Here is a 22873-nt window from a genome sequence, read left to right as displayed (position 1 = left end):
TAGTTAATTTTTATTTTTATCAAATATGCCATTTTTAGTAACAACAAAAACTCCTCTTCAACTGCATTTCTAGGAGTTACTGCTGATAAATGCCATGGTATGATAATATCAAGACACTGCATGTGTAAGTAGGGTAAGCTGAATGACAAAGAAAGCCACAGGAATGTTTTGTCCCCACAGATCAATATTCATTTCATTTTACTGTTATGCATTTTCACCTTCAGTTTTGTTCTTTTTCCATGTGACTTGAGATAATACTGGACATATAATGAAAGTACAGTTCCTTAGAGTGCACAATGCATGATATCGATCATGATTTCATATTCACATTGAAAATTGAACAATAAAAACCCATGCCTTGTGAATTTTAAACATTTATGGTAAAATAGTTTGTGTGGCATGTCTTTATCTTTTATTCCAATTGTTTAAACTAAAATATTGGCTAACTTATAAAACCCGATCTGATTTTGTTTTTGAAGTCCACTCAAATATATTGAATTTAAATCTTTATATTACACTTCACACTGATCTTGTTCTAGTGACTAGAAAATGTTTTTGTGATGCAGATCATGTATCAACCAAAACCATTATTACTTATTATTACTTAATTCTCTCTACACAGTAGATATCATTTTCACTTAAAATCAAATTTTAAAAAATTGAAACCCCTTCACACTCTTCCACCCTACTCATCTACAAGGTTGAAGGGCATCTGTGTGGAACAAGTCCACACCCTAATACCAAGGGAGGCCAGCAGAGAAATCTGACCACTTATGAACACTTGTGAAAATTGACACAGACTTTCCTATTATTCTGGCAAAACTGACAGCTTACACAACTGGAAAGTTAGGATACAATCAAATCATAGACATAGTAGTGGATAAAATATATACATCAATCTCTATTTTCCAGACTAAAACCTTCCAAATTGAGAGTGAATGCCCCCCATTTATCCAGTAGCGTGATGTCACATAATAGGAAAAAATATATCTAATAATGAACTAACAGATTAAAATACCAACTATCCTTTGGGATCTGTACTAGTGGTTTTCAACAGAGAAATACATGTCTGTAACCTACACAGCTGGTCACATGACAGGCCAGGTGTGTGCACAGACTCCTATTATTCTGGCAAAACTGAAAGCTTACACAACTGAAATGTTTGAATAAAATAAAATTATAGACAACATAGTGAATAAAAATATAATAATTAACTGGATAAATTACATGAATCATAGATGTGTACTTAACGGTCCAGTCCCAGATGTGGGATAGATTCATTCTCAGCCCTCCTCTGCAGCTGGACTGCCGCTTTATTAAAAGTCCAGTGCAAGATTAAATTTTTTTCCTTGGAAATCTTCCAAACTGTTGTAGTCTCTCACCTTAAATGCCCTACAAGTGTCAAAATACAATATACTGAAATTTAGATATAAAATTAACTAGGATGGGTAGCCTTCACAGCCAGTGTGACAACTAATCCAAGAATTAATTGTAACTGTCATGCAGTATCAGGGCTAAAAAAGAAAAGTAAGTTGGAATAACAACTATATGTACTCAAGATGTCAGAGAGTAATACAAGCTTGTCCAAACTTTCTGTGAAGTTCCCTTTTAAGCAGTTAAAAGAAGCAACTAGCTTTGTTGAAAGAAAATGTTACAGGCAATATCACAATCTATATGTAACATGTAATATACCCACAATTATTCCAATTGGTTAAAATAAGTAACTGTCCCACTGCCTTTTCCAGGAGTTAAAACCAAAAAAAGTGACAAAATATCGATGAAGATATCGGCTATTATATAATGCCTATATAATATTAGAAATATAATATATTTAAAAAACAATACCATATAGTTTTAACTGAAATGCAGCATAGGTTTTTCATAAAATGTCTTCTTAGTGAAACTGTCAATATAAAACAATGTGTCCAAGCTAGAATTATCACACAATCACAGCTTAGTGATAACATTGTAAGTCTCTCGCATGTTGTCAGAATTATCATTTCCCAACTAATGCTCATAAAATAAAATCAGAAATAAACCCATGAATTTCCTCCACTTTGTTCTAAACCTTCAACACAGGGATCATTTCTTGTCTGTGCCAGACAAGACTGCAGAATCTTCACAGCTGAAAAATACCATCTTCCACTTCCACAGAAGTAACAAGTGAATGTTGTTCGCATGTCCACAGTAGAGAACACAACCACAAGTCCAAGAATCACACCATGATGATGTAAGAATTTAAATCAATAGCACTTTAGGGCACCAGTATGAAAACTTTGATTCATGGACAGGAGTAAATGCAAGATAGTCCACAGTAAATTGTTCAGTTCTCCACCATGAAAGGTGTGACCTGGAACATAAAGCACCTGTTACAGATCCTCACAGGTCTGGCATGGCCATAGTGGGGCAGAGGAACCGAATTGGGAGAACATCTTGCACAGAATATCTGAAATAAGAAGATGAATGAATTAAATATTACCATTAGATATATTTATGTTGTTTCGTTTATTTTTCAGGATGGGGTCTCAACCTTCATCTTGCTGATAATTGATGTACTTGAATACCATCAAAACAGGAAGTAAAATGTTTTGGCCACTACAGGAGATAATTCTTCAAGAAAAAATCAAATTAATTATAAATAGCTTAAATCGGTTGTTTTGCTTATTTCAACATTTTGAATAAAAACTAACAAAAATATTATTGGACCAAAATAACCCTGTTTGGCCTATAACATAAAGCCCAAGTAATTGGATTTAGGGTTAAAATACAGCAAGTTATCTTCACTGTAGAAGTTCAGTCAAGCATAGCATTACCTTTCCACAGTTCCTGCAGTGGTGGCGCCGGCGCACAAAGGAGAAGGGCACCTTGCAAGAGGTACAGTGTGGTGCCAGCTCATCAGGTACCCAGGGAGGTGGATCTGGAGCAAATTATTACAACATACAGCAAACTGAATTCTGCATCAACAATTCATTTTTGGTTAAAAAGCCTAAAGAAAATTAGGTACATGTTGCTCTTTTTAAGTACAGGTATGCTTCAGGTGGGCAACAAAACATGTATGACCTCACAATAAAAGGAGCACCCAAGATGTTATTCAGAATACTGAAAGAAGAAATACCCTGTGCAGGTCTCTCGTCAATGTTCCTCTCTGGACTGTTTTCAGGGGGACTGGACGCAGTAGGAGTGATCACATCCTCTTCCTCATTATCTCTGTCCCCATCAGAGCCATCAGATCTGTCCTCTAGAGAGTCACTGTTGTCACTGCGAATGTCTTCGGTCACCTCCTCGGCACTGTCCACCCTGACTAGGGGCTCAGAGGAGTGGACCTCAAATACTGCCCGCAACACATTCCTCAAGTCACTAGCATAGTTTGTCTGGAGCTGGTCAGCAACTCCTGGAAATTTTCAATAATGAGTTTAACACATGGTCTAAAAGAATAAACAAAACTGGAAACTAACACACACAAAATGCAAGTTTCTGAAGAATTTGAGGGCCATATTGTTCATAGTGACGGAATAAATTTTTCAAGTACCGCTTAGTGACATAAGAGAAGAAACAACTACATTTCATTCAGTTGCTGAGGAACAATAAGAACTTTTGGTCATGTTTCTAAAGCCAATGGAAGCCCCAAGTTTTCACACTAATCTGAAAGTTTACATGTTCACTAGGATATTTATATATCAGAGGCAAATCATTCCATTCTTCATGGTTATTAATCATTACCTGAGATGCACACAAACAGTCTGTGGATGAGGTCAGTGCTGCTCTTAAATCTCAGACGTGCTTCATTGCGAGACGCAAGCTCAGCTGCTTGGATAGCCAGAGCTATCTCCTCATCATCCTGACTCTCAGAGTTGTAGGAGCTGGTATCACTGGTGCTGCTGAAAGTGGCAAGAAAAGAATTCAAACAAGTGACCAGATGTGCTTTTTTCAAAACACTCCCAAGCCTCCATTTGCATTCATGAAAGTAAACAATTTGCAAACTGCTTGCATATTTCATATATTTGCACTCTTTACAAAATGTGTTTACAGAACTGTTGCAACATACCTCATCAAGTTGTCATAGTCACTCCCAACATTGTCGTATTCACTACTTGTGCTACATGTAGAGCAGCTACTGGTCTCACTGCAGTCATCTGAATACTGCAGTCTCTGCACTCTAGGGCAGCTAGGCTTTGGATTGGTTGAGTCGATTGTTTGATTCTTACTGTCTTTTTTACTAGATTTTCGAGGTTGCTGACTGCTGTGGGAGTTCTTATGAACTTCAGTTTTTGACATGTTTTCACTTTTGTTAGTGTTCTGTTCTTTTGAGCGTTTTTTACTGTGGCTGGAGGTGGAACTAGATGTATGCATAGGAACTTCACTTTCTGATTTCCTGCCTGCCTGCTCTTCTACAATTTCCATCTCAGTGCTTTTAGTATCCATATCCTCAAAGACATCATCCTTATTAACATAGGAATTTTCTTCTGATATATCTGACATTTGTTGAATGCTGTCCCCTACATATATCACAGTCCTGGGAGTATCAGCATCAGAGGATTGCCCAGATTCTGCTGAAGTTCTGGGACTGGTATTCACAGGCAAATGAAAGTTAAACTGGGGAGCCCCATACTGAGAGGCAGATGAACTACGCACAATTCTCCTGTTTGCATCAGACAAAAGCTCGCCAACTACCTGTTCACAAACTCGATGCATTTCCTCACTCATGGTGCTGCCTCTGCTGTTTTGTCTGGATGTTGTAGTCCGAGACCCCCCAGCACCATGATTAGAGCCACCACTGCTAGCTCTCTCACGTTCAGATTCAATACCAGTCTGGGTGCTCTGATTCCTTTTAGCAGCCCTCTTTTTCCTGTTGCTCTCTGACCCACTGTGCTTCTCCCCCTTTCCTCCACTTCCTCTCCTGTGTCGCCTGTGCCGTCTGCTCTCTGCATTCCCAGAACACTTTGAGCACTGTGTCCCTGCATCAGCAGCATCAAGGTCCTGTGATTGTTTAGGTGCCAAATGTTCACTTGTAACCCCATTCTGAGCTCCAGTGACCTGCTGCTGTTCCCCAGAGGCTCCTTCTGTAGAGTCAGCCCCACCCCCAGCAGTCTGCTCTGGAGGATAACTAGGGTTGGCTATCACAGTCTGTGTAGAGGGAGACTGGGTCATCCCCAGGGCTCCTATACTGTCATGGTTCTCTTCTGAGCTCTCAGTATCTGCGTCATTGTCCTCTTCCTTTTCAGGCTTAGTGTTCTGCTCTTTCTTTGACTTTTTCTTTTCGGTCTTCCCTGAAGCACCACTTTTCCCCTTGGATGGTGATTGTTCAACTGAGGAAGTGTTGGAGTCTGAGAATACATGTTCCACTGGTCTATACAGACCTGGTTCCTCTGAACTACAGAGAGCCTTTTCCAGAGAAAACAACTCATCTGATGTCAATGTCCACAGAAGTTCCCTGAAAGAAGGATTTTCATACTTCAACACAACAAAAAACCCTTTTTGTGCTTGTAAAGAAAGTTTCAGTGCCTGGTCTTCATTGTATAAAAATATATAAGAATCAAATGTCAGGTCATAACTATTTATTATGCCAGTAACCATTTATCCAAAGATGAAGAACATCAACATAGCATGGAACTCATTTCATAATGCTTCAGCCACCTCATGCTATATCTTGTTCAACAAATTTTTTAAACTTTGTACCACAGTTTTATAAGGTGCACAACATAAAATAACTTGTATTTATGAACCCTTTCTCTTCCTTAAATAACCATTACCTAGACACACAACAGTTTTACTTTTTTTATTACCTAATCTTGAGCAAAAGAGTTTGGAATGGTCTGTACATCTCAGACATTGACTTGGGTTCTTGGAGTGGGTTTAGAGGGCCATCAGGATATATCACCAAGCCACTAAAAGCAAACAATGAAAACCTTTTACCACAACAAAAAATGTTTATCAGAACACCTGTTTAATAATAAATAAATGGATTAACGTAATCACACACAAAATAAGTATGGTGTATGTAACAGCAGGTAGAAAGATGCACTAGTTTATATTTTTTTTTACTTTAAAGAGAAATGATATTAAACTGTCATTTATCTTTACAAATTGAAATTCTAGACGTAAGCCAGTGTACAAATTTTTCTTAAGTATATGCAGAGGATAATCACCTTTAACCAACTGTTAACCAATGAAATTTAAATAAAAAAATAATGCTAAAAGTAACACGCAGGTATGTGCTTTATTTATCTACTGCAAATAATATTGTAAATAATAAAGAAATGTTTCCAAGAAATAATGCACTTTAAGAGAACCATATATCAGTGTAAGCTTTATCATACTTACCACACTATGGCCAACCTTGGAATTGTAAACATCAAAGCAGGGTCATAGTCATCTATCATGTCCTGGGTCAGCAGCTCAACCTTTAGAGCCCTGAAATTACAGGTAAACACAGATCAGATAGTAGTGCATGACTGAAAGGTATGAGGTTCTCCTTGGCTTCCTATTACATAAAAAAACAGTCTCTGTCAATCATTTTCAATATCCAGGTATAAGTCTAAAGGATATGTACATTTTTTTTTTCAATTCATCAAGGTCAAACTTTTCTCATCAAAATATAATGGTATCGTTACTGATAAAGCTGTTAGAAAACAGTTTTAGTAAATTATATACAAATCTATCTTCCACTTGTGAAGACAGAAACCCAAAGAAAATTGATCCTAACCTGTCCACAGTTTCACAGAATAGCACAGTTACTTCCTGCAAAATGTCATACTCTTTCATTGTCTTTACAGGTACCATTGCACTTACATAGCTGCAATACAAATACAAAATATTAGACTTGTAGACAAAAATTAGAAGAAAGCATAGTTTTAACTACAATGCCATATACATGTTTCAAACTAGCATAATTTTTTTCTAATGATAAAGAACTATCATGGTAATAACTTACCTGAGCTCAAAGTCAGCAAAAAGTCTGTCAAAAGTGATGAGTGATTCTTTTATCTTAAAAAAATATAAACAAAAATAAATTTAAAAACACTCATTTTAGGGGTAACATAATTCAACAAAATATGTAACTGTGAAAATGGATATTAAATTCAACCATTCATCAAGTTTATTTCTGAATGACTTCTCAGACGTGTAATGGCACTTTAGTTTTATCCTCACATGATGTGAACTGATGAATACAACAGATATCAAATCCCTAATCCCTTCCTGGTAACTGATAACACTGGGACATGTAACAGTACTTTTACAATGTTCATTATGCCTCAACTGTTCTTGTTCACTGACGTCATTAAGGAGTAATCTCCAAACAACTTGTCCAAATGGCTTAAGGAATGCACAGTTATTCATCCATACCTTGAATAATGTTTATGACTGAGCTTTTTTTTTCTTAAAGATGGATGATTAATTTCCATAAAACAGAGGATAGAACAGGATATACAGAGGATCTCAAAAAAAGAACTGATAAATGAGACAGAAAAAGTTTTTACATAGTGTCTCAATCTATAATATGCTTTTAAAATATTGTATTCTTTGAGATTCTGCACACACAAAAAAATTTATTTCCAATGTATGTAAAGCAGGGGCGGATCCAAAGGTATTTTCTGACAGTCTTCCAAATTATCTTTGTTGATCCATCCTCCAATTTTTACCGTCTTCCGACAGAAAACCGGACAATGTAAACTTAAAAATCTGACCGTCTTCCGGAAGACCCAGAAGACGGCCTAAATCTGCCCCTGTAAAGTACAGGTAAGTTGACAGGAATTAGGACTATAATTCATGGACCCCGACTTCCTAACTGCACAAGGAGTGGTGGCCTTTTCTTAATCACACTCAACCACACATAGATTTACATGGATCTCATTGTCATTATTTCTTCAGTCAAATGTCCCAACACTTAATGTGATTAATACATCCTGGAAAAATGCAAATGAGTGTTTAACCAAAATGCTACAATAATGAGTACTCCTAGAAACATTACATTCCTACCAGCCCAAGGTGTTTCATTCCAATGAACCAATGCCATCTCTATGCCACATATGCTGTTTACTGTGATTTCCTACATTAACAGTGTCAGGTATCACACCTGAAGAACAGGTGCTATCACACCATCTGGGTAATCAACACATCTCTGGATACACTCCATTATCACATGAAATTACTGTCAATTGTTTTGGCCTTATACAGAAGCAGAAATCAAATCTTTTTTCAATTAGATATCACAGAACCTTGATTTGGCTGACTTGGCCAAAGAACAAATTGTCATAACCTAGGGGTAGTGGCATTTTTTTTAAAATTGAAAACAGCTGACCTAAACATCACCTCAAATAATTGTTATACATCAAAAACAGTTCCCCCAAGGCTTTTATCATACTAGTAAGTGTTTGTGGTCACACTTGGATCCTTTATAATCAGGAGTTGTTAATGCTTCATGTTAATCAGGATACTGGAATTATGAAACTATGTTCATAAATAATGGACACCTTTTTAGCAGAAAATCACTTCTGTGAGATTACTTGTGGATCTACAGTTAACATTTGAGAAACAACAAGGTCTTCCTTATTTTGAGTGAGCATTCTTTTATTGATAACTGTGTGTGTACACACACACACACACACACACACACACATAACCCATAAACACCACCTTAGAGAACTTGAATATTGTTCAGTTTTGGCGATAGGTCTATTCTCATTCACCATTAAGCATATTTTGACAATTTCTGCAATTTATACATCATAATTGATCATGATATGTCATCTTTTTCCAAAAAATCTTGAGCTACTCACAAATAATCCAAATTTATTCAAATCTCACCATCTCCTGTCACTCTTATATGAAGGTTTGATATATCTATAATATTATAACTCACCTCATCTGAATAAATTGCCTGATTGCGTAGACATTGGTCTCTTAGCATGCCCCTCAGCTGGTCAAGGGTTCTGGTCAGTGCTTTGGCCAGTGGTCGCATGGAGATACTTTCTACCTCCCTATTCATTATGGTAGACCCTGCTGCCAAACACTGTGAGAAAAGTAAATGATAATTTTATATATGTAAATCCACATAATACACGTAATACAAACTTGTCAACAGAAATATACAAGAGGTACAATGGCATTTCCAAGTACAAAATTAAAAGGAATTTTATATCTTTGCCTAAGTCAATTTTTAAATAATTTTTTTCATAATTTTTTAATATTTTTTATTAATAATCCAAAATAACAATTTACCTCTGCACCAAACCATAGCTGTCCTGCTAAGCTTTCCTGCAGTACATCATCAGGAAATTTGACTCGAAAGTCCCTTGATGACCGCTGTAGAGGTATGGCATCATCCATGATCCTCTGTACAATCCCTAGGACACGGTCCTGGCACTGGCGTAGTTGGTTCACCAACAGTGTGCATCTCTCGGGATCCTTACGCCCATCAAAACTGTCCAACTCAGCAGCGACTAAGTTAAGTTCCTCATCTGCATAGAAAAACTGTGCCAGCAGAGATGTGTCCGTTTTCTGGAATGCAGTTTTTTAAAGAATGCATTTACCAAGGTAAATCCTTAGATACTTAAAATAATGAAACAACAGAACTTGTTTTATTGGTGAACAGTAAATACAAACAAATGTGCATCAACTGAACTATTTATCTGAGGCATGGTCCTTCTCCTCAACAGAAGACTGGAAACCTGAGGCACCTCAAGAACTATTTGATTAAAATTATATTTGACTGGTCAAATTCAAGTCTTAAGTTATAGTTCCTAAAAATAAAAAGCATTCCATTACACACTGAGCAGCACTCCTATCAAGCACATATACATGTGTGCATAGTTATTAGTACATAGGTATTCAGATATATACAAAAATATATCTCCTTATAGAATAAATATGGTCATATCTTTGGCACCTATCATAAGACATATCATTTACCTAGGCTGGTATTTCTTAAAGCCATCTTAATCACAGAATGCTTTACATAGCTAGTTTCTGAAACAAGGAAGTGTAAGTGTGTATTTAATCAAAACTGAAAACTGACATGCATACAGTATATCTGGATCAAAAAAACTGAAGACCTACCAGGACAGCTAACAAATGACTTTCCAAACTTTGATACCTGTGAATTAACTGCTTCTTTTTCCCTAAGCAAACTCCCATTGCCATACAAACCAGGCAGAGCATACACACAAATCATTTACACTTCAATGATGTTAAGTAAACAATATTAAAAAACAAAGCCTGCTTTATAGCATTACATTCTTCAGGTAGCATTGCCTGTTTGTTAGTTAGTCCCAATCCACCTGTCACCAATAAAAGAATAACTGATATTTCTACCATCTCAACAAGGTGTCACACGTTTGAATTCTTCTGGAATACTTGATTAAACACAGCGAGTTCCAGTTTTGAAAGCTTGCCAAGTATACACAGTGTGATAACCATGCTGCTCTCTTTTATAAAAAAAATTGACAGAAAATTAGATTATTCAAAATCAAATAATCAGTTAACTGTACTTAAGAAATTTCTGATTGCCAGATATAATATCATAAATGTATATAATATTTATCTGTACTTATTTATGAACTGGTTTTTATTCAATAAATTTTGAAAAAAAAATCAGATTATACTCCTGACATACCTAACGGGCATATGAATGGGTCTCTTAGGCCAGGTTAACTTTCATACAGAAAACTTTTGAGTTTCAATGATGATTGCCATTAACTTCAACAAACATGTTCTAGATCAACAGATTTCATTTTTGTACAGCAACCTATTTGTTGATACACAGAGAATCCATTTTTTTCTTTCCTAAGCAAGAAGTTAGACATCAACAATTTTAACAGAGCAATGATTTAAGAAGAACGTAACTCATCTTCCAGTGTTTTGAGCGAGCTTTCTTTTCATTAGGTTACGCAGTAAGGCCTATAACATGGTTTAAACTACACTCAGACATATTTATTTGTAAATAGGAAGCAGTAAATCAAATATGATAAGAATCAGTATCCTTTTTTCATATGATCATGATAAGGTGTATTACTGTAAAAAAAATGTTTTAGCTGATTAAATGCATGTGCAGTAGATCCACTTTATTTTGCTCTGATCAGTTGTCCCTAAACTGTTAAAGCCTGAGGTTTTAATATGGTTGTATGAACTAAGTTTCATGTAGAGATTTTTTTTTTCCTTCTCACAATGGTAGTCAAGCATAATGCCGCACAGTATCATAAAGGTGTCAATTCAATGTGGTATTAAGACGTTTATAGATTCTTGCGCCACCCCTTTGTGACAGCTGAGAGTGAATGAAATGATTCAAGTGAAGGCTGAATTTATGTATAGACTTTTTTATGTAACCTAAGATTAAGAAGTGAAATAAACATTATTTACGTAATCTTGGAAACAGACAATGACAGAATTAGGTTAAAATAGCAGACAACCTGGTAACTTACAATGAACATTAATCATCAATTTAACATCAAATCTGGCACCTTTGTCTAGTTTACTTGGTTAATTTCATACAATGATATTTTCCATGTTAAAATCTAACAAATATGTTACCCTTGGCTTACCTTGGGTTTATAGAGCCAGCGACGAATAGAATACATGTTTTCCAGATCCTCAATAAATCATAAAAAGATAATAAAAGAAGTCGGGCATCGACAATTTTAAAAAAGCAATGATTTAAGGAGAACGGAACTCATCTTCCACAGTGTTTTGGGCGAGCTCTCTTTTAATTAGTTTACGCATGCGTAGTAGGGTCTATAACACGCTGTAAATTCAACTCAGACATATTTACTTGTAAACGAGAAGCAGTAAATCATACGTGATAAGAATCAGTGTCCTTTTTCAGTGATAACCAATCATGATAAAGTGTAAAAATTGTTTAAGCTGATGGAGACATATATTCAAATACAAAAAAAATGTTCGGATGCCAACAAACACGTGCACGTTCACTTATACAAAGGCACAACAACCACAATGAGAGAGGGCATATTTATTAAAATGGAGTAAAACAGGAAATACTTCTTCACCAGTTAGCTCGCCAAATTTACTGTTAATTCATTCCGGATATTGAATATCTTTTTCCTATCACTCCTTACTTAACATATAGCTTTTCCTCTTTTTTTTCATTATTTTCAGGGAATAACAAAATGTAAATGTGCATAGGTTGCATAGACCTCATCAATTATGCCTACTAGTTTTGATATTATTATGCGGTTTACCAAACACGAATTTCAGACCTTGCATTCTTTTTAGATAAAAAGGCAATTGAAGTTTTCATCAGATGTGTATAAAAAAATTTGTATATTTCTTCGAGAAGGTGCAAGTTCGCTTTCATTTCAAAATATTCCGTTTTCGTTTTGCTAACTAGCCACTTTTTAGCGATTTACCACGCCGAGCTGTAAAATAAAGCAGCATGTCAAATGTGGTTAGTAGTCTTGGCAATTAAACGTAAACGTTCATTAATTAATACGTCTCTAATATGTATGAAACGGGAAAGATCTTGCGCTAAGGCGTTTATATTTACATCCTCAGGCGTGATTCATCTGAGGTTGGTGCGGGTTATTTTTAGCCCCTTTTAACCTTCATTCATTGCCATAACATTCTGCGGAAAGCGGGCGTAGTCAGTAGACGTTTTCAAGCATTCTCTGTTCTGTGGAGTCCGTCAACATGCCAACTCATGTACGAACAACTCATGTCACCACTAGCTCGCATGTTGCGGCGGTGCACCATATCAGCTTTCGTGGATTAGCTGGTGCCATCTTCATCTTGGTAGCTCTGTCGTGTGTCCTGTATGTTATTGGTTTTTCGACCACGGCCTGGGCAGTGAGAGGGAGTTCGTATACAGGGTTATGGCAAAGATGTACCTGTTATACTGTCAAGGGCGCAGATGGTATGTTTCAGTTTTTGTAAAAGGAAAAGGGAAAGGGTTAAAGTATCAAACATACATGCTCATATAGATTTGACCTTGTAAAAGCTTGATTCCGTGCATTATAAATGTAAATGCGTTCAATCGATTAGCATAAGAATAATATTCTCTCTAATATGCGACGCCTTCCGGTTGAAAAAGGTACATTTACGACCATTAACGTGGTTTAGTAGGAAGTAGAAAAGTTCTAACGTGAGTTAATTAATTTCGCTTCTCCCTTGGACGCATAAAACATTTAATTCGCACAAGCCTCACTTCATGATATGTCTTTCATTTCAATAACAATATACAGTAGATAGGCCTATGTATGGAAAATCATTATCGAATTGAATGGCGGAATGCGTTCAAGGTAACCAGAGGGTGGGGAAGGACAATGTTCAAATGGATGACAGTGTTAATCTTGTTCCATATGTGAAACAATATTATCCAATCTAGGTTTCGTTAACTTGGGATTACAGTGGCGGATTTAGGGGGGTGTCAGGGGGTCCTGACACCCCCACCCCCTTCGATTTTTTTTAATCACATCAATGGTCCCCTCTTGAAATTAGAATTTTGACTAGCTGAATCATAGTTCTTAACCGAACCAAATGACACCGTTCGCCCTCTAAAATACCCGGCGGGCCCCGAACCTCACGCCAAGGGAGTGGGAGTGGAGAGTTGGCTTCACATCCACGGACACCCCCCCCTTTCAAATAAAACTAGATCGTTGTAATTGGCTAAGAGAAAATTTGAAAAACGTAACAGAGAGGGAAATTTCAGTGGCTGTTACAAAATTGTTTTTGCATGTAGCAAATTATATGAAATGATGTGTGCACCGAATAAGCCTTAGCCGGTTTTTACAGATGAAAATGGCATACATTTTTATATGTATTTGTATCTGTTTATTCCTTTAGACTGGTTCCATGCTGTCCAAGCTATGATCACCATAGGGTTGATTGGACTGTTTATCGGCATGCTGCTTATCACCCTGTACCTTTGCATCCATAGTTTGGCTTGCAGCAAAAGCACCATTCTCTTGTCTCTCACCATCGTCTGCTTTCTCTCAGGTAAGTAGAGCACGAATTCTGCCTTGAAAAAATCCGCCGTGCTACAACTGGAAGTTTCATCTTGCCACGGTTTCATTTTAGGATATATGACTACATAGAGACAGAAAATTATGTCTGTCAGGTAAACAGAATAGATAATACAAGTATGCACCAAAAATCATAAACACCCAAGGTCCAACAACAATAAACAGTTGAGGAGCTTAATGTCGGTAATGGCTGTTGCTCTAGTGAATTAATGTAAAGTTAATTCTGATTTAATTGGTGCATGAAATCCCTTCTTAGCAATTAAGGTTTGAATATATACAGAACGTCAGCTTGTTATTGACCTACAAAATAAACGCATGTAGGTGATAATTAGCTTAACGAAACTATTCACTAAAAGATTCACAGCCATGACCTGATCGACAAACAGGTAGAATTTTGCCAACGGTCACATGATTCTTGCTCAAACTGATACAGAGCAAATGCTTCGTTTATTGTACCACCAGCGTAGGCGCTGGCGGTACACATGGTTTTATTAGTTTCTGGGCGTTGGTTGCATTGCAAAGCTGTTGTCCTTATTGGCAATCGTGTCATAAAATTCTTATTACCAGTTATTTCTTGATAAGACTTCGATCACATTATAGTATTCGCTTAGAGAGCATTACAATCTGAATTTAAGAAGGCCTGCTATGATATATTGAAGACCTGGTGATTAACAAGAAAGATATGTGCGTAGGGCTTATAGCGGAAAAAAAGATATGCCATAGTAAAAGAACACGTGACGTCGCCCACTACTTCTCTAAGGATGCGGTCTTACAGATAGGGGTCTCCTCAAAAGACTGGTTTTAATCGTTTAATTTGAGTTGGGCTTTGCGTAAAAGTGCCCGCGTGTTACCTTGACTAAATTTGAGGTTTTAAAAATTGTGGGGGTTTTGGGTAGCACCTGCTGTCTATTTACACACGGACATGTCGTTTTTGACCGCATTCCGACTTGTTATAAAAGGACTCGTTTTTTTTTTTTTTTTTTTTTTTTTTTTTGATAGAATCGTGATTGATCTCTAATTAAATTACTTTTTGTATTTTTCATTTTAGTTATATTCATGCTGATCGGATTCATCATCTGGGGTATAAAACAGGAGTCAGATGTGGATTTTTCGTTCGGAATTACGGTGGTTGCCAGCATTCTGTGCTTGATAGCTGGAATACTTAGCCTGGTGCAGATGCGAAAATCAGGACTCGCCTAGAGAGACAATTGTGCGTTCATCACCTGTGCTTCATTGTTCAAAGATCTGTCTAGGATATTTCTTTTGCGCTATTTGACAACTTAGAGAAATTAAGGAAATGTGATGAAAGTAATTTTTCTGGCTGTGAACATGTAGGACGCATGGTGGTCAAGTTACTTTTTGCTGCTCTTTCCAAATTTCATTAACCATTTTAATATAGGGCTTCCTTAGATATTTTCCCCAAACTCTATTTTTCAAAAAAAAAAAACGAGATCAAGGATCATCATGTCGATGAATCTAATGACTTATACTTTTTTATTGGTGCCATATTATGTTAACGTAGACTATAATTCCTTTTGTTTACAGCTGCTGATATTGACACATATACGTATTTGCCACTTTTCTATTTTAATACCCTTTACTCTGTGCAGGCGTATATTTTTATATGTATATTGTGCTTATAATTGATACTCTGGTCTTTAAAGTGTCAGTTGTACATATGTATTATATATGTAATTGGGACTTTATAAAAGAATGTTTTTGCGAGTCAGGGGTTAGTAATATTGTAGAGTTCAAGATTTGTGTATAGGCCTGTCAACTTGCTTCCAGTTTTTACGTGTATATTCGTACCTTGCTGAAATATATGGTCCTTTTGATTTTGTGTTACGTGTTTCTTAATACAATATTTCCAGGTCAGCGAAATAAATGTGTTTAATTGTTGGAAGTATATAACACTGTGAAACAGAACTACTAGATATGATATATTATGAAAGATTGCAATTTATCCTTTTCTACAAATCAACAATTCAATAAATAATGAGAATAAAGTTGGAGTCATTTGACTCTCTAGTCAGAGTCCAGCATGAAGGGATGTGTGAATGGAGTCAACAGTGACCATCCTGTGGGGTCTGAGATGACGGTACTCCAACGGAGTCAACTTGACTCCAATTAGGAGTTATTTTAGGCACCACTGCTGGACTCCAAGTTTGGAGTCACTTGGACTCCGATTTTATTCTCAGTGTTCGAAAAGTCCATCTGTCAAGCAGTATGCTAAAAGAAGACTGAATCGGTGTTCGATTTTGAAAAGTATTATGGGTATGCTACACTGAATCCCGGATTTCCAAGTTAACATGCAAGTGGCAAAAACACGACTCCTAATTTTTTGACATGCCCCCACCGCTGCAAGAAGGATCCTTCAGTAAACTAAGGTTGACAGTAATACAAGAGATACAATATATTTGTCTCACTTTGAACGGTAGACCATCCAAAATTAATCCTCAAATTTATGAAATTTGATCCAAATCAATTGGAAGTTGAGTCTGTTTGAGTCTCCAGAGTAAACGATCAATGTTCATCGAATGAAGTGTTCTGAATGCATTGGATATAGCTCGTCTGTCGTATAGGTGCACTTACGGCAACGGTCAAGAGATTTTTGCCACCTCAACGCCAGAGACCAATCATCATCGTTATAATAATTTACTGTTTTGAAGAGGTTAAGTAGATGTTCATGTTCTGTTTTTTACTTTCGGTTGACGCCACCTTTGTCGAACAAAGCTGAATATTGATATGTTTAGAAGTGAGAAATGAACTGATACGTCACGTTTGAGGACTGAGGGCTTTTATATATCCGATGCAAAAATGGAGTTATAGGTTGACATTAATTTAGAATTTGATCCTAGAAAGGCAAAGCGTTTATTAGCGAAGCTGCATTAATCTCTTTTCGCACTTTTGCTGTAGAAGAAATAGCGTGGAGCTTCTCTGACTATGAAACACAAGTGTGATCTCTGGAAAGATCAACAATAATGATACCGACAATATGTACGTGCCCTGTGCTCACAACCAAGTCCATTTTCTCGTTACGCACGTAGTTTTCATTTTGAAAAGTCCATTTTTACGTTCATCATAATATGCATTATAATTTAAGCAGCTCCTGTATAATAAAAGTAACATTGCTTATCATCGTGGTTTTACATGCTATTCAATGCAATTTGCAGAAGAAAATTTTATTTAAGAGAGAATTTTCTAAAAAATCAATGTTTCATGTGAATCTCACAGTACATATGTAGGCCTACACTAAACTGTTAATCAAATAATACTACATAACCACAATAAGTTTTATTTTGATTTTTTCTTTTACTTCTGTTTAATTGTGTTAATTGCAATAACTGTGGTTAAATTCTACAAATACCACGATAATACAACATGAGAGTATGATAACAATTTTATTTGAAGAAAAAAACTTAACGACATTTTACCCCATATTAAAAAATATATATATGACCAGTGCAATACAAAACCTAACTTGACTTCTTTGTAGCAATTGCATATTTTTAAAAGAGAACCCCTTTCTTCCTAACGAAGAGGTGCGTTACGGCATTGAGGGTTGGCACATGAGTAAGAGCGAACCTCAATTGTATCCTTTTTTGTTCAGTAATGGACATGATAAGAAACGTCTATTCATGAAAGGAATGTGATTTAACTTTTGTGAAAAGACCTCTTAACAGCGTATCGTGCTTTCAAGTGTAAACCTATGTTTTTAATGCTAATTATCAAAAATAAAGCTTATTTCAATCTATTAACTACTACGTATGAAAAGAACAAGTAAACGAAGAACTTAATGCCAACAATAAAAGAACAGTATATGATTTATAAACATAACTTTATAGAATAGCTAAGATACGAAAATAAGGAACCCTTTTCAGTAACCCTCTTAACTAAGATATCAATCTATAGGGTGAAATAAACAACCCATTTTACCTCACATGGATCTAGACTACACAAAATACAAGGTTCCTTCAAGAATTTTCACAACAAAACAAAGAATATCGACCGTTCCTCTGTTCCCGCAACATGTCCGCCACCACAATCATACAGGAACATCTTCATGAGTCCCTCAAGCACATTTCTCACACATTACTCTCTAAATGTCCGCGGGTGGAATGAAACTGTGGAATCGCCTTTATTTTCAGTTCAAAACGAGTTCTGGTGTATGACAGCGTTCATACGAGAAATTTTCACAACCGCCTTTGTCCACTGGTTCCGTGAGCGCTTCCCAACATGACTTCAACTCAGCCGCAGGTTGGACAGCTGGGCGTCCAACGAAAAGTCCTCACAACACAATACTGCATCTGGTAGCTGCTCGTAGAGAAGACGATTGCGGACCGCGGCAACAGTCATCATCAGCACGTCTTCATCCAACTCAGGTGTCTGTAGAGAGAAAGAAATAGAATTACGCAAATACAAACAAAGACCTCTTCATGTCGAGCCGTACAGTTTTCTGTACCTCACCAGCTTGACTGGCCCTACACGTAACTTTGCTTTTTCACTCCCTGTCACGAGCCCCTACGGTTCCGGTTAACTGGTCGTGTTGAGCGCGGTGGCTCCGCTAAGGTAACTCTCTTACTTAAATGGCAGGCCACTAAGTTGTCAGTCATGACCTAGTTTGATCGCAAACATCCCTCTTTCCTGCTTTCCTCACGTAGCATGGGCTCAACCCTAACTTTTCTATATCAAAAATAAACATGTCTATTCTACGCAAGGGGCTAAATAAAATTAACGAAAGGCATTGGGTTAAGAAGTATTTAGTTATCTGCACCATTTCTGAACCCCTTCAATTCGTAATTAATTATTTTTGAAAACTGAAGAATGATTTCGATAACACTGCCCCTCTATACAAATAATGCGCCTTAGACTTTTATTTTACGTAATAATAATTTACCTGGAATTTTTAAAAGTTTCCCTTAAACACCAAGGTATATACTATAAAAAAACTTAAAACGAAACAAAATCACGAAAAATATGATTTGCTACACAAAACTCTCAATGCGCATCGCAAGCCTTCAACAAAATGAACTTAACAATTTGTTTATTATAGAGGGCATGCACCTTTTTGTGTAGCCTTTGTCAAGGTATTTTTGTTGCTGCCTGATAAATGCCTAAACAAATATAAATTATTCAAATTCATATTCAGTGGGTTAGAAAGGCACAAAACTTAAATTACTGTTCCCATAATTTCCCTATGCAACATTCATGAGTGTAGGTCTAAATAAAAGACCAAAAAGAATATTTTAATCTAAACAGTTATTTTCTCTTCATAAAAATAATATGCGAAGCAAATATCTTACATACCTATCGTTGCTACATGTATTTCTCTTACCTGATGCATGATGACATCTTCTTGAGTCTCGGTTTCTTGAGGCTCGGTCATGAAGACGTCGGACATCTCCTCTGGCGAGACTACTGCTGGAGGGGGGTGGGCATGCACAGCTGGTAAATAATTGTTGTTTACATCATTATTGTTAATGTCATTGCCTGGTCGGTTGTCGTGCTGCATGATGATGTCTGGTTGGAAATCGTTTCTACCTGCACCCTCTATCGGCGTCTCCTCGAAAATGTTTCTTAACTCAGATTCTAAAAGGGATAGGAACAAGTAATTATATAACGGATCAAATTATTACGTTAGCAAGGACGTAATAAATTGCTTATCTCTGTTCTCATCGGGTGGTGGCAATCAAATATAAGATTTTGCCCCCTTTAGTGCACCACAGGTCCTCACTATTGTAGCCACTTTGGTTACTTCAGCGTGATTTATTATGTCTATTTAATTGGCTTTTGCTACTTTATTTGTCTTTCTCTCTGAAAACCAAACAGTAGGCCTATGTTAGGCAAATCATTCTAAATATGTAGTACTTATTTTAAGATTTACAGAGGCATAATTGCAAATTAAAGCAAAAATAATATTTAAAAGACTTCCGTATTACAGTCATTTTTTTTACAGCAATTTTTTTTAAATAATCGATATAATCGAATTTATTTTGCTAACCTATGTGTGGTTTAGGAGGGGCAATGGTCTCTACGCGTCATATTAGTTTATCAATGGAAATTAAAGTACGAATAAAGCACTTAATTTTATTAAACTCCCACCCCCAGGCCTTTAACCCGCATTCTTTCAGTTTGGCACCCCCCTTGCATATCTACCTTTTACATTACTGTGAAATTCATAAAAAATACTTTTTATAATATGAAAATTTAGTAAGCAGACCTACAATACCTACCTATGAGTAAAGCAAGTTGCACGTCCACCTCGATCTGCTCCATCTGCGGTACTGACAGAAAGTAGGCAACGGCTTGGTGTCTCTGCTACTCTGGTTTAACAGCTGGCGGCCAACCTTTCAGAGCCCAACAGTCAGTTTCAGACCTGTTGTCGCCAAGCCAGAGCCGCAAGATTAATACCCCAATTATAGAGTTTACGGTCACCCCGAGTGTCGTATTCTCTTTAACACTTGCTTTGTTTGTCAACAGATCAATTACTGCTTTGAAAGTTGTATGAAGTTCAAAGAACAGGGATGGCCCATTAACTGCGGCCACACGCGGTCAATCTGCGGCCCAAGTTTACAGTTTATCTGCTTGATTGATCTAACAAAGATATCCCGCAGCGCGTCGTTAGTCAAGGTGTCTGGGAAACATGTGCTAGCTGGAAACGTGCTAGCTGTTTCAATAGATATTATTAAAGCAGTGTAAAATATAACAGATTAAAAGACCTTGCAGACAATAGAATTCTGAAACAAACATCTGACCAAAAGAAGCTCATGAAAACGGACAGTTGGTCCAGAGCGGAGATGGCCCCCCAGAATTGGAATATCAAAAACTCAGAGGAAAATTACAGTTTAGAAAAGGAAATTTACAAATAAAAAACAATTCAATAAATAAAAGACGTCTTTAGGGAAGAGCTGAAAAAATCAAATATACTGGGCACTTATAAACTATAAAAAAGATCCACGGACTCGAAAAATACCTAGAAATAAATCCCACTAAATCCCAGAAGAATAATATGGCAAAATTAAGAATAAGCGATCATGATTTGTCGGGTAGACACTCGAAACGCCACTTCAAGAAAGAACGTGCAAACACTGCCACAATGAAATTGAAGATGAAAAACACTTTTTATTTGACTGTGGGAAATAAATAAAGGTGTGAGAAAGCATGCTGAAATCCCTGTCAAGACAGAGAAAATTATAATTTGACAGACACTGATCAGAAATCATATGTCCTACTAGACCCATGCCACGGAATAACAAATCTTTAAAAGAAGTGTCGCGATATAGGCCTATAAAATTAGCAAAAAGCGCCCATCAGTCCTCAACCTGTATATAATAATGAGGTATACCAGCCCGCTTGGCGCCAGGTGTCGCTAGTGTGAATTCAGTCCTTCCACAGTCGCCATGTTGGATATCATATACGTTGGACTGTGGCACTGGCCTTAATAAACATGCCTCAGTATTGTTGTGTACCTGAATGTCAAAGTCGGCAAGGTGGGCATAATTTTCCTGAGGATTCAGGGCTTCGTTTGAAGTGAAGGGTTGCCCATGTCAACACACCTTCCATGTTAAAAGGACAGTTACAACTTGACCCAGGCACAGTAATTAGGCCCCTAAAGATAGACGAGTTGCCTCAAAAAGAATACACGTAGAAAGGTTAATTGATCTTGGAAAAACTTATAAAGTTTTGGAAAGAGAGCTCCATAGCAAGAAAGTGCCCCTAGGAAGTACGATTTATCAAAGTGCGTTTTCTTCTTATGTCCGTAATTTCAGAAGAGTTGTCAGTAAATATACATAAGTGCCGGTAGCCTTCTACCCGCATAAGGTTGTGTTATTAAGTAATATCCTTTTTTATTGATGTATTGAGCATGACCGGTAATGTTAATTAAATAATATTTTTATTTAAAAAAATTATTCAGTACATCGTAAGAATCATAAAACTAGGTATAGTTAGATAATTTATTTGTACATGTATAGATGCAATTTCTCAGCCAATGGAATAATGCATGTTTGGAAATCTTTTTGTAACAGTTTAAGAAATAAAATTTAAAGAAAGAAAACATTTTATAAATGAACAGTTTTTATTCTTTTTTTTACAAAATAGCATTTTTGAATTGTTTTACTTGAGTAGAAACACCATATTATTTCATCGCTCTGAAAATTCATTAAAAAGCAGCAAAACCAAATGTTTTATTTAAACAAAATAATTATTCAGTCCATAGTAAAAACCATGAAACCATGTAATACTTAGATAATTTATTTGTGCTATAACTTTCCTGATTATATAGCTGCAATTTCTCAGCCAATGGATTACTGTAGGTATGGAAAACTTTTTGTAACAGTTTAAGAAATAAAAATTAAATAAAGCAAACATTTTACAAATGAACAGTTTTTTTGTTCCTTTTTACAAAATAGTGCTTATGAATTATTTTACTTGAATAGAACCACCACATTATGTCAGCACTTTGAAAATTCTTTTAAAAGCAGAAAAAACAAATTATTTGCTGTAAATACAACTATCAAATTATTTCATCCCACTAAAAATACTTTACAAAATAGCATCATAGTTTTTTTCTCATTACAGTTAAATATTATTAAAAACAGCATAAACACATAAGTACTTTTTGTAAAGAATATAGCACCACCAAATTATTTCATTTTAGTTAAAACATTTTTTTTAAAATGGCACTTCAAAATTGTGATTGCAGATAAAACCATCTCATACAGGGGTACTTTCTATAAACTAGCTGACACGTACTTCCTATACGGCTATTTCACAATCAGATGTACACTTTATGGTCCACTTTCGACCAAATATGAACTTCACCTAACAGAGGTTTGAATATCAGTAGGGCATTAGTATAGATCTTGGGCATAATCCCTTCAAGTGTTTTTGCACCGTTTCTC

General features: G+C 36.3%; 3 protein-coding genes across 3 annotated transcripts; 1 reads left to right on the top strand and 2 right to left on the bottom strand.

Annotated features, from left to right (window-relative positions):
• On the bottom strand, positions 1 to 11728 carry LOC106160792 (lateral signaling target protein 2 homolog). The gene is made up of 12 exons (XM_013537540.2): positions 11538 to 11728; positions 9220 to 9498; positions 8861 to 9010; positions 6932 to 6984; positions 6704 to 6793; positions 6322 to 6411; positions 5784 to 5885; positions 4046 to 5431; positions 3721 to 3878; positions 3116 to 3391; positions 2814 to 2917; positions 1 to 2446 (listed from the first exon to the last, which is right to left on the bottom strand). Exons 1-12 carry the CDS (start codon positions 11571 to 11573, stop codon positions 2324 to 2326), a joined length of 2847 nt encoding a protein of 948 aa, XP_013392994.1. The 5' UTR covers positions 11574 to 11728; the 3' UTR covers positions 1 to 2323.
• An 808-nt stretch (positions 11729 to 12536) lies between these two features.
• Positions 12537 to 15805, top strand: LOC106160735 (uncharacterized). The gene is made up of 3 exons (XM_013537402.2): positions 12537 to 12862; positions 13792 to 13944; positions 15019 to 15805. Exons 1-3 carry the CDS (start codon positions 12640 to 12642, stop codon positions 15168 to 15170), a joined length of 528 nt encoding a protein of 175 aa, XP_013392856.1. The 5' UTR covers positions 12537 to 12639; the 3' UTR covers positions 15171 to 15805.
• Positions 15806 to 17352: 1547 nt separating this feature from the next.
• On the bottom strand, positions 17353 to 20516 carry LOC106160764 (uncharacterized). Its single transcript, XM_013537457.2, has 3 exons — positions 20204 to 20516; positions 19306 to 19559; positions 17353 to 18356 (listed from the first exon to the last, which is right to left on the bottom strand). The coding sequence occupies exons 1-3, from the start codon at positions 20244 to 20246 to the stop codon at positions 18213 to 18215; spliced, it is 441 nt and encodes a 146-aa protein (XP_013392911.1). The 5' UTR covers positions 20247 to 20516; the 3' UTR covers positions 17353 to 18212.
• Positions 20517 to 22873: the final 2357 nt, after the last annotated feature.

This window comes from Lingula anatina, chromosome 1 (genome assembly GCF_051362555.1).
Source record: "Lingula anatina isolate TDL-2025a chromosome 1, LinAna3.0, whole genome shotgun sequence".
NCBI classification, from domain to species: domain Eukaryota; kingdom Metazoa; phylum Brachiopoda; class Lingulata; order Lingulida; family Lingulidae; genus Lingula; species Lingula anatina.
This window is presented reverse-complemented; position numbering and strand designations above follow the sequence as displayed.